The following is a 12890-nucleotide window of genomic DNA, read 5'->3' as shown; positions in this document are numbered from 1 at the left end:
GCTATCAAGTTGTACTGTTTTTATAGGACAAGTGTTGTACTTTCAGTATAGGATGAGTGATTTTTTATGAAATCATTTCCATTATATTTAACTTGGTTTTGATTGGGTATGACATAAGGCAGAACATACCAGCTTAGTAAACTTACTCAATGACATAATACTTAGGTGAGTAATATGACTGAAATACGCACATATTTGAAAGCAGTGGGTAACGGAAAATGAAATACCCACTCAACATTCATAATACCCACTCCAAAAAAATACAGTGGGTACAGTACCCACATGAGCTAAATCTTATCTGGAGCTCTGTCGAGGACTTTACAACCCTTGTTAATTTTGAACTGTGAATTTTGCCATTTGAGCTGAGGGCCAGCTGATCAGATGTTATTATAAAGTTCATCGTAATGCTGTCTAATAGTGAACTGTATGTTCCTGGAATAAATGCTTGGAATATCAATTTGAAGAGATTTTTGAATTAATATTACTTCCTGTTTGTTCTTAAGAGACACAAAATTTCATTCTGTCATGTCTTATTTCCTAGGCAGATGTTATTTTATGAATTATTAGAATCCCTTTTTTGGCTCCCCTGAACCAATGCACTTCATGCTCAAGAGGTCATGAATTGGGTTGTTCAAGCTCACCGGTTTAGCAGATGAACCACAAAATATGTAGTTTTAATCTAACAAAGCATTCTTTATAGCTTAGAATAAAGCATTCCAAGAACTCAACAACATGGGGTTATAGAGGTATCAATGGAATTCCGCCTTATTTCTCCTTTGGGCTATATTTTTGGAATGAGATGCTGGAATTTGTTGATGATCTCGTGGGTGAGCTCACATGTGGCAGTGCAGCCGAGGAAGCAGTCCTGCAGTAATCTCAGAGTAGTCTCGCAGTAATCTCCTGCAAACACCACCATTGGTCACTCAGCACATGCGACGTATTCTCATTGTTTGTTTTGTGTCGGGGGAGGAAAATTCTACCTTCATGTCTTTGTGGCAAATGAAATTCATTCATATGTTCGGCCAAATGTTAACACAGTTGTTTGAGGATAGAGAGTTCCGAGATTTTGTTAAGTTTGTATTTCTAAATTATATTTCAACAAAAAGAGGCATAGCTATTGCATCAGCTGCATATTACATTCTCTTTTTGGGGGAGAAAAGTTGACATAACTCATTAATAGATCGAAGCATTTTGACAGACCATGTTTGAATATAAAATATAAATGATTAATGTTGACTAAAGTAAAATTGATGTAATATTTCTCTTTTTGATGATTAACTTGCCCGGATGCAAAATCTCCCTTACCAGCTTTGTTATGTGAATAGTACCTTAAGTGGCTAATGTAATTTCAGAATTGTTATGTGTCCTTAAATGTTATCACTGTTTGGTCAGCTGTACATGCATTTTTGGGCCTCTGGTTTAGCCTAGTGGTTAAAGCATCCGCTTGCCACGCTGAAGACCTGGGTTCGATTCCCCACATGGGTACAATGTATGAAGCCCATTTCTGGTGTCCCCCGCCATAATATTGCTGGACTATTGCTAAAAGCTGCGTAAAACCCAACTCACTCATTTACTGTTGTATAAACAGTGTTCACACTATCAACCATTGATTGTTGTGCATCCAATACGCATAAACATTGAAAAAAAGATAAAATATGCATCTAGAAGGAAATGTGTATACATGTTATATATGAATACTGTTCATTATTTAGTACCCTTGAAAATATATGTTCTAAACAAAGTGATTGAAAAATTCAATACCCAGTGGAATGCTTCATAACATAGCAATGGCATATGGGGAATTCCATATATATTTGTGACATCCTCTGTGCATCTGTAATTTTATATTAATTGTACTTTATTGAGTTGATCACATTTCCCTGTTCATTCGTTTTGATAGCCTGCGACCCCCATTTACCTAGGTTAAACCTAGGACCCATGTCAGTAAAGGCTTTAGTTTCACTTTGAGTCACATATTTCTTAATTATATCACACACATACATGCACTCACAAATGCATGCACTCAGACTTGAGTAGACATGAGCGCATGCAATTGTGCACACAAAAAAAAATATGCATGCTTGTATGTGGCAACTAACGAGATGGCATGGTCGGGGTATATCCCATCGTATCCCATCTGCATAGATCGATGCTCATGGTCAAGATATATCCCATCGTATCCCATCTGCATAGATCGATGCTCATGGTCGGGGTATATCCCATCGTATCCCATCTGCATAGATCGATGCTCATGATCAAGATATATCCCATCGTATCCCATCTGCATAGATCGATGCTCATGGTCAAGATATATCCCATCGTATCCCATCTGCATTGATTGATGCTCATGGTCGGGGTATATCCCATCATATCCGATCTGCATAGATCGATGCTCATGGTCAAGATATATCCCATCGTATCCCATCTGCATAGATCAATGCTCATGGTCGGGGTATATCCCATCGTATCCCATCTGCATAGATTGATGCTCATGGTCAAGATATATCCCATCGTATCCCATCTGCATAGATCGATGCTCATGGTCAAGATATGTCCCATCGTATCCCATCTGCATAGATTGATGCTCATGGTCGGGGTATATCCCATCGTATCCCATCTGCATAGATTGATGCTCATGGTCGGGGTATATCCCATCGTATCCCATCTGCATAGATCGATGCTCATGGTCAAGATATATCCCATCGTATCCCATCTGCATAGATTGATGCTCATGGTCAAGATATATCCCATCGTATCCCATCTGCATAGATTGATGCTCATGGTCGGGGTATATCCCATCGTATCCCATCTGCATAGATCGATGCTCATGGTCAAGATATATCCCATCGTATCCCATCTGCATAGATCGATGCTCATGGTCGGGGTATATCCCATCGGATCCCATCTGCATAGATCGATGCTCATGGTCAAGATATATCCCATCGTATCCCATCTGCATAGATCGATGCTCATGGTCGGGGTATATCCCATCGTATCCCATCTGCATAGATCCATGCTAATGATGTCAGTGATTGCATGATCTTGAGATATATTTACAGACCATCAACATATGTGTGGATTATTGCTGGGTGCGGTGCAGCATTAAGAAACAAACATTTATGAGTGCTTTACCACAGTTTTGTGTGTGAGAAGATAGGACATTTCTTGCTTCTTGTTACTCATCCAGATGTTGGAGGATGAACTGGTGGATCAGAGGTCATATTTACTGATGCATTCCTGACAAATAATTGACTGTCTTCACTTGTTGTCTCAGTCCAGTCATGATTAGCAGTCATACGCCATCCACTGCACACACTGACTGCACATGTACTAGAGTTACCTCCCCCTTGTTTGTTAACTGGTACTGCTTCAAAGTTTAGAGGTTGACCTTTCAAACAATTTAACTCCATGTCATCCGAGTGGCTACACACTTGGAGACAAACTTTTCATTCGCCCAGATAAAATAATTGGAAAAATGTCAGCCTTTCGCATCGAGATTTGTAATTCTTATGACATGATTTATTGACTTGAGGAAGCAGCGACATGTTGGGCAAGTTTATGGAAGAGTCGTTTCATTGTCTTAAATTGGTTTTTATTGATTTCTGTAGGTCTTGACTTTCACACAAGTCAATATTGTTTCAAGTGGTCTGTGTTTGCCCTTTGCTTAGCCGGAGCATCCTTAAACATCTCACTTGCTCTTTTGAAAGAAATTGAATGCCAACTCACAAATTTGATGGCCCAATGTGATAGGTAGGTTCGTGTTTTCCCAGGAGATTTCATTGACCTCTTGAAGTAAACCCTTACATTTATGACAGTTTTAATTGATAAATTATTTTAGATTAATGAAGAAAGAGTTTCTGTAAAAAGAGCAGTTTAATTTTGTTGAAAGAAAACATTCCTCCCAGTTTGATTGATGTGGTACAGAAAGCCATGTTTCACTGACAGAGGTGACATTTAGTGTTCTTTATCAGATGCTGTGATCACACCTTCCTGTCTACATTCCATTCTTTATGTTGCTTTTGTGATATGTATCTATTCAATTTGTGTTTTAGCAGACCAGATAATATTCATGTTTTTTTGTGAGGTATGATGGTATGTAATAGGAAACAGTGTTGTGTTTCTATCTTATCTAATACTTTTGTCTCACTCAATCAGTGTACCAGTACATTATTCTGCTGTCAGTTGAAATACATACATACATAGCATTAAGTGTTCTGAACAAAATTGTTGGAATGGCCACAAAACTATTTAAATAGTATGACATTCCTGCATACCAAGAAAAGCTATGGAGAATATTTGATATGAAGATAACTATTGAATCTTCTCTTACGCTTTGTTTTGCTTGATCTGGATTTTTGTTGTCCAAGATTTTTGTTGTTGTTTACAGCTAGATGTCAACACACTGATGTCTGAGTATCAGTTTGTTTTATGTTTGTTTTAAAACACATAAGTTTTGTCATGTATTATCTAAGCCAAAACAAACTATGAAGATATGGGATAGGGTATTGCTTGTTCATTTGTCAACTTATGTTTCTGGTTTATAACCCATAAGCTATCCAATATTTCATCATGAAATTATACCTGATCATTAAACATGCACTGGACTAGTGCCTTTTGCCTTTCAGGAATTGAACAATAACTCAGATACTCTGGAAAGTGATGCTAATCTTCAGCTGGTGTCTGAAATCATTGCCTTGAATCATTACTTCAGTTGTTTATGTTACGTTTATTTTAAAGAACAGAGTTAATAGTACATGACAAAATAGCATCATTCAGTGCCTACAAATCAGCTGTTGTAAGGATGAAGAGTCCAGTGTGAGTGAGTGAGTAAGTATGGCTTTTACCCTGCTTTTAGCTATGTTCCAGCAATATCATAGCAGGGAACACCAGAAATTGGCTCCACACCTAGGACCCATGTGTGGAATTGAACCCGAGCAGACGCTTTAACCACTAGGCTACCCCACCGCCGGTGATTTAAGCTGTGCTCATGTTGAGCTAAAAGTATCTATGGGACTCAACGTTGGTTGAGTATGATATCATGTCCAAACAGTGTTTGAAATAAAGGGCAATCTGGGGTGCTTGAGATTTCAATGCTGAAGCGTCTGAATTGAAGAACCTTTAATTTTTAACTTTCAACATTAGGGTTATTACAAGGACATCTTGGCTTTCAAAAATATTTGTTCCTGGTAATAATAATATAGTTTCCGAAACAATTTCTTCCACTCATTGCATTAAAACTCTATTTATATATTTTTTACATTGACTGGCTGTGAAAGCTGTGTGTAGAACTGATTGCTACTTCCGACATAATTTGCGAGACAAATACACACAGTAATCATCTCGGCATTTAAAACAGCGCCTAGCATAACAGGAAATACAATCTAAATGGGAAATCATCATGTGAAGTGATGTTTTATTGCAAATTACACATTTTCCATGACCCTGTTTGTGCTGTTCATCCCTTGAACTGATATGATGTAACTTTTGAACTGCACACAATGTACCGAATAGCAACTTCCCTCAAAATTATGCTCAAGAATTTGAGGTGCACATTATACTCAAGTCTGCTATTCTGAAGAAAGAATGGTCCTGCAACACATGGTATATGAAACAAAGTGAAAGTAGTTTTGCCAGCTCAGAGAGAAGCAAGTGAGTATTATTGCAGTCATTGCCTCTGCAATCAATGTTTCCAGCCCAAGCAACCGTGCCATTTAGAATTTGTCCTCTCAGAGAGACTTTACAGAGAGGTTTAACACCATGCTTGGTAATATTCCAGCTTTGTGATGGTAATCTGAGAATAATTGTATCTGGACAGAAATTTGCATCATTGACATCTTGAACACTGGCCTGCTTCAAACTTTACTATTAACAAGACACTTTGGAAAGCATTTACTTTGTCTTCAGTGTTCACAACTAGATTAAAATAGTTTTACTTACAAGCGTGAAATGAACGTATCGTAACATTGCCAGTGGTAGCCTTCAACTTGAGAGTGTCATGAACAGGTAGATCGACTGTTATAGACTTAGAAGATTTAGAAGAGATATAGATAAGGACAAGAAATTTATACATGTCAACGTCTTTATTTTGAATAACACGATGCTTTGAAGTATATGCTTACGCTTTCATCCGGTGAATGAAAAAAATATACACAGATAGATATGTAAGTGCATGTGAGCAACAGCGGTTAACAGCAGGAAAGCCAGTTGTTAATTTGGCGCCAATAGGTAATCATCATGTTCTTCAGAATTTGGCATCCATAAATTCTTGCCTTTATCTGAGAAGATTAATATGTTCGTTATACCCCGAGGCAGTGATATATATACACACTCCATGTAAAGGAAGCACATTAATTGTGGAGAAATATGTTACACTTTACATAGATTTTTGTGATGTTTCATTGTAATGTTGTATTGCTGTGTAAAATGTCAAGCTATTTGATCAGGAAGGTAATTGAATGTCAGACACATGCTGAGACAAGCAACAGGGTTATTGTGTTATGTGGTCAGGTGTTAAAGGTGTAAGGTTGTCACACGATAAATATCAATACTCTCATGATGCAGATACGAGAGATTTCTTACAAATTGCATCTGGGCATTGGCATAGTTTTGTCAATGTTTGGATGATATTTTATGTTACCAATTACTCAGCCACATGACTAATCAATCAACCACTCAACTGGAATCATTCAACCACTCACTCAGCCAATCACTCAGCCATTCACTCAACCACTCACTCAATTACTCACTCATTCACTCCTCTCACTCAATCTTTCACTCAACCACTTACTCAACCATTCACTCATCCCCTCACTCCACCCCTCAGGCAACCATCCACTCAACCATTCATTCAACCATCCACTCAATCCCTCATTCAATCATCCACTCAACCCTTCACTCAACCATCCACTTAACCCTTCACTCATCCATTCACTCAACCACTCACTCAGCTACTCACTCAATCATTCACTCCTCTCACTCAATCTTTCACTCAACTACTTAATCATTCACTCATCTCCTCACTCCACCCCTCACTCAACCATCCACTTAACCCTTCACTCAACCATCTATTCAACCATCTATTCAATCCCTCATTCAACCATCCACTCAACCATTCTTTCACTCAATCACTTACTCAATCATTCACTTATTCCCTCACTCCACCCCTCATCTACCATCCACTCAATCACTTATTCAATCCCTCTTTCAACCATCCACTCAACCATTCACTCATCCCCTCACTCCACCCCTCACTCAACCATTCACTAAATCACTTATGCAATCCTTCATTCAACCATCCACTCAACCCTTCACTCAAACATCCACTCAATCATTCACTCAACCATTCACTCAACCATTCGTTCAATCACTCTCAACCCTCACTCAACCATTCGTTCAATCCCTCATTCAACCATCCACTCAACCATTCGTTCAATACCTCATTCAACTATCCACTCAACCCTTCGTTCAATCCCTCATTCAACCATCCACTCAACCACTTACTCAATCATTCACTCACCCCCTCACTCAACCATTCACTCATTCACTTATTCAATCGCTCATTCAACCATCCACTCAACCCTTCATTCAACCATCCACTCAATCATTCACTCAACCATTCGTTCAATCACTCAACCATTCACTCAACCATTCGTTCAATCACTCACATAACCATTCACTCAACCCCTCACTCAACCATTTGTTCAATCCCTCATTCAACCATCTGTTCAATCACTCATTCAACCCTTCACTCAACCATCCACTCAACCATTCGTTCAATCCCTCATTCAACCATCCACTCAACCATTCGTTCAATCCCTCATTCAACCATCCACTCAACCCTTCACTCAACCATCCACTCAATCACTCACTCAACCCTTCACTCAATCATCTGTTCAATATCTCACTCAACCATTCACTCAACCATCCACGCCTTACTCAACATCTTATCCACTCCTTCTCTTGTAACTGTTGAGTGCCCTGACTACCTTTAAGCTTTATATCACTCCCTTTCGTGCCACAGACAATTGTCGAACATTAATAATAATCTTTAATGTCAGAGTCTGTCATTTGCAAAATAATTCAATATAACAGATTACGTCCAGATTACACGATCTTAAGACTGGATCGTGAGCTTGATTAAGTTCATCAGAGATCACGGAGGTCTTGTATTTGCATGAAATCTTGTAATGAAGTATTGGCAGCAACTCAGATTATAGGACCCTCCCTGCTAGCTAGATGCTTACATCATCAGCAGGACTGAGAGACTGGGGCATTCATGGCTGGAACAGATCATGCTTTGGGAAGTTGAATATACCTTAATAAGGCAGCAGTTGTGTATAAAGATGTCAGTATTCATAACTCGGGAGATTGGCGTAACTATGAGGGAGAATAATTGTACATGTCCAGAGACTGCAGTCTGATGTACGACCATCGTTGAAGCAGGCCAATTGTTCGGGATAATTCGGGAATATTTCAGTCTTGGAGATAGTCTCGATAACTTGGAATGCTTTTGTGCATGATATTGACCAATGCATTCTTTGATTTATGTGGTATATCTAACACTTTTATTTATTCACTCATCATGATGGAAACGCTCTGTGGAATTCTATGAGATGCATTTCGTCGATTTTCAGCGATGGATTCTGATGATAGTGGGGATGATGGTAGCCATAGCTTGTCCACTGGGAGTTGTCTGTTAGGATTCAAATCCCCAGGCATGCACAATGAATAGACAATTTGGTGAAAAAGTTTTTGTAGCTTTTTGAGTTTGTGTTTAAGGACATACATGGCCATTACGCGGAGGTGTTTGTGAGGATCTGATTTTAATGTTCTTTTTGAAGAAGATTGCGTACATTGATAGTGTAAATTAAGTGACAATACTGTAGAGAAACATTTTCATTGAAGTTCAAAATGGATTTATAACGTGATGGATTATATTTTCATGTAAGTGGAGATGGCTGATTCGATCTTTGTGATGTGATCCAATTCAAACAACATGTAAACTCTGATTCTATCTGTCGGATGTGAACCATTAGAGAAGAACCTGTGAACACTGAATTCACCCTTTTGGTAGCCAGTTTAGAGAAACCTGTGAACACCAGTTTCATTTGATTCCCTGGATAAGAACTGGAAGTGAGTGAGTGTGAAGGGTAAGCATCTGGGTTTTCTGATGGAGTATATCTTATTGAAATGTCTATGTTTTAGTTATGTCATACTGTTTCTTGCTCTCTCAGCCTTTTGAAAAGTTTTGATTGATGGGAGTGAGTGAGTGAGTTTAGTTTTACACTGCACTCGGCAATATTCCAGCTATATGGCAGCGGTCTGTGAATAATCAGAGTCGGAACCAGACAGTCCAGTGATCAACATCACGAGCATCGATCTACGTAATTAGGATGTGATCACATGTCACCCAAGTCAGCGAGCCTGACCACCTAATCCTGTTAGTCGCCTCTTACAACAAGCATGGATTACTGAAGATCAATTCTAACCTGGATCTTCACGGGTTGATTGAAGGAAGAGGCAGGCTAATGATCAGTTCTTTTTTTTAAGTTAAGGACCATGATAAGTTTCACAGAGCTGCCTTTGCAAACAGTTCAGAGCTTGAATGGAAGAGGAAACAATTGCTATTGGCATTATTTCTTCTCCAGTGAAAAAAACAAACAATTTGTTATCTGCTCACCAATATAAGTCTGTGTTCGAAGTCATAAAAAAAATGCTTCCTGACTATATAGATATTGGCTTCTGAAATTACCCTACTATGATGTTCAATTGATGTCCTGGGGATGGTTTTATGAATACAGACTTAAATTGTGTGTAACATTTGAGTTATGGTGCCTACAGATCATTCTGACATTGATATTGGTGTGTCTAGAGGATCATTTAATCTGTCTCCTAGACTGGACAAATATTGGAGGATTCTGGACATCCAATCTTTCACTTTCAGTCTAGGTGGTGAGATTTTCACTGCCTCTCACGAATAAGTTATCTAATGGAGGTATTTACATGCAAAGCTTAATGGGCTGGTTGCGTTTATTAGCTGTGACTTATTCGGAGACACATGCTTGTTACATTGCAAACAGATCGATTGCATAATTTGATGTTGATTGTGTTCATAATGGTGGAGTTTATGACTTTATGCAGTGTTGAAGGAGGAGTCCTGGCCGGCAGTACTTCTGCATGATTGGCACCATGTATGACTGATAATGGCTGTCACTGATCCATGTGCAAGTGTGTTGTTTACACCTGTATTCTACGTTCCCATTGTCTTGGATTACAATCAAATGGTGCTTTGTGTCGGCGCTGAAAGGTTATTCTTCCTGCAGATTCGGATATGCTGGCGTCACATCTGTGCTTAATGTGTTCCGTTTGTTTATTCAGACGGGGTCTTTTTGTGTTATGGTGTTCAGTGGTCTGACACAAGAAGGGTATGTTCCCATCATCTCATCCATATACAGTTTCTTTTATCGATGAGTGATTATTTTCCTATCCAGCATGTGTTTAAATTGTTTAAGTGTCTACTATCCCAACATGCATCTAACCATCATTTTTGGAGACTTTATGGATTGTTGACAGTTGGTCTTTCTGGACTAAATTTGACTTCTCTAGATTTAGGGTTCAGAGTAGTGAATTAAGTCAGTCTTAATCAAAGACTAATGTCATACAACTAGTATGAGATCAAATCTGCTCCAGAAGTTAATAAGATGAGTATCAGTCGAGACAGTTAAGGTAGTCAGTGACAAAAACTGTTGACTCTACTACTCTGAACTTGTTTTTCTGAATCTGTTTTAGTGGATTTTAGTCTAGAGATGGTGGTAAAATAGAGAAAGAAGCTGCTTAGATTGAAGGATTTAATCCAGTGAAAAAGATTTGAAAAGTATTTTCTGTAAACATGTCTTCCTGGATGCACCCATACCCTCAAAACACCAGCGATACATCAAGATATATCTCTTCATCTTCTGACTATCTGTATTTGACAATGGCACCATATGACATCAATTTTCGGTAGCCAGACCTGGATAGCCTGAAGGATAGTCTGTCACAAACTGTGCTGTCAAGTCCAAATGAAACCTAACTGGACGTGGGCTTTGGACAGGAAGCAAGGGTGTAATGATAGACACCCAATTAGCCAGATCACACAGTAACTTGCCTGACAACAAACATATGTAAAATGAAAAATCAACACTGCTGATTGTTCAGACTCTTTGTTCTCAAGGGAAACATTTGGCGATGATACAAGAGCTCGATATAATGAATATATGACTGATATAAATATGGTGGTCAAGATGGACAGATGACAAAATTACTCGGCTCCATTGTGTGCAGTTCGATTGTGAAGTACTTGACTTGTGCTGGGAGTATAACAGCTTAGTTGCATGATATTCCCCACAGCATATTGTGTGGCAGAACAAGGCCCCAGTTCCTCATCCTTGTCGAAAAGGTGCGACTAAAATAGGGATTGGGTGGCCACTATGTCTGCCCATATGATGTATGGATGGTCATGAGGGAGGTCTAACTCTCGTGTCTGAATTCACGAATCAAGTTCGAACATTGGTCTGCCTTATCCAGATCCAGAGAGCCTGTCACAGTGCTGTGATATAGCTGTAATATTGCTGACAGAAGCAGAAAACTGCATCAATGTGAGGTTTCACCACCGTTTCCGTTTGGCACCTAATTTGTCCTGCTTCCACTATTTTTCACGATTTTCACAATTTGTAAATGTTGTTTTCAGGCCCGCTACCAGCAGCAGAGGAATTCTATGGCTAATCGCCCGCTACCATCAGTCCCACGTAATCAGGAGTACAACCCAGGGAACCAAGGTGGAAGTCCCCGCCATCGAGCCTCTGTTCCGGTGTGGAGAAGTTTCGATGACAACCAGATCCAGTCTACCTCTAGAACTCAGTCAAATGGCATATCAGAAAGTCCTAAACGTAAGCCTCCACGCCCTATGAGCGAAATAGTTCCTTCTTCAACTGCTGGCACGTTGTACGATAACAGGTTCCCACAGAACGGCTGTGGTCAAAGTCCAAAACCAGAGGACCAATCAGGTGGGCTCTATATTTATGGGCCAAACGCAAGTGTATCCAATCAACAAGCTATGTACAGTCCGCGTAGAACAGAGAGTCCGACTCGCCAGGCAGGGAATGCTGGGAAGACATCCAGAATGTCACGTGTCGACACAGCTCCAGAACCTGTACTACGCTACCAGAATGATAGTCCTTTTCAGTGTGAGAGGGAAGATTCAGAGTCACCTGGTGTCAGGAAAGGGTAGGTAACTCTTTTTGTTGAAAAATCTTATGAAGTTGATTACTGTAGTTCGCACAGACTCATGACATCCCAAAAAATGAACATGTCCAGCAATGGTTTTTGTGACATACTATTTTTGCTAAAAAATCTGTCAAATTCATTATGTTGCCCAATGTTTCAAGTATTTCAGGCAATGATTCAAATGAGAGTTACTGTCATGCACTGTGCAAATGCAGTTATCTTTTAAGATTTGTCTTGATTAATTCTATTAATAATATCCATCAAACGATGTGCTTGATTTATATGTCTTTGAGCGTGTCATGTGGCCCTGTTCCCTGTTCTAAAATGTTGAGGAAGCTAGGGTTGAAACGACTGTCGTTTTTGTGGTACATTACATATCTTGTGAGTAAGATCAGGATATAATACAAGATGATAAACAAAATGTCACACACAGATTTTTCAAGGATTTAACACCAAGTGCCATGGCAGGCAAAGTGGCAACAAATCGTAATATTATGCAGATTTTTTTTCTGTTCTTAATTTTCATAAATTCGAAGGAATTGGGAATGTTTTTTTATTCATAATTAAACTAAAGTTTTTTTAATTTGATATCAGCCTTGGAGTGAGTGAGTGAGTGAGTTTGGTTT

General features: G+C 39.1%; 1 protein-coding gene across 1 annotated transcript in view; it reads left to right on the top strand.

Annotated features, from left to right (window-relative positions):
* LOC124267806 (tensin-3-like) overlaps positions 1–12890 on the top strand; it is an 81305-nt gene that overhangs the window by 6133 nt on the left and 62282 nt on the right. The window contains 1 exon segment of the mRNA XM_046702796.1: positions 11729–12264. Within this exon segment, the coding sequence (XP_046558752.1) occupies positions 11729–12264 (536 nt within the window).

Source organism: Haliotis rubra, unplaced genomic scaffold (genome assembly GCF_003918875.1).
Source record: "Haliotis rubra isolate DU_JTF1 unplaced genomic scaffold, ASM391887v1 Scf134, whole genome shotgun sequence".
Lineage (NCBI taxonomy): Eukaryota > Metazoa > Mollusca > Gastropoda > Lepetellida > Haliotidae > Haliotis > Haliotis rubra.
Note: the sequence above shows the minus strand (reverse complement) of the source record. Positions and strands in the feature narration are given on the sequence as shown.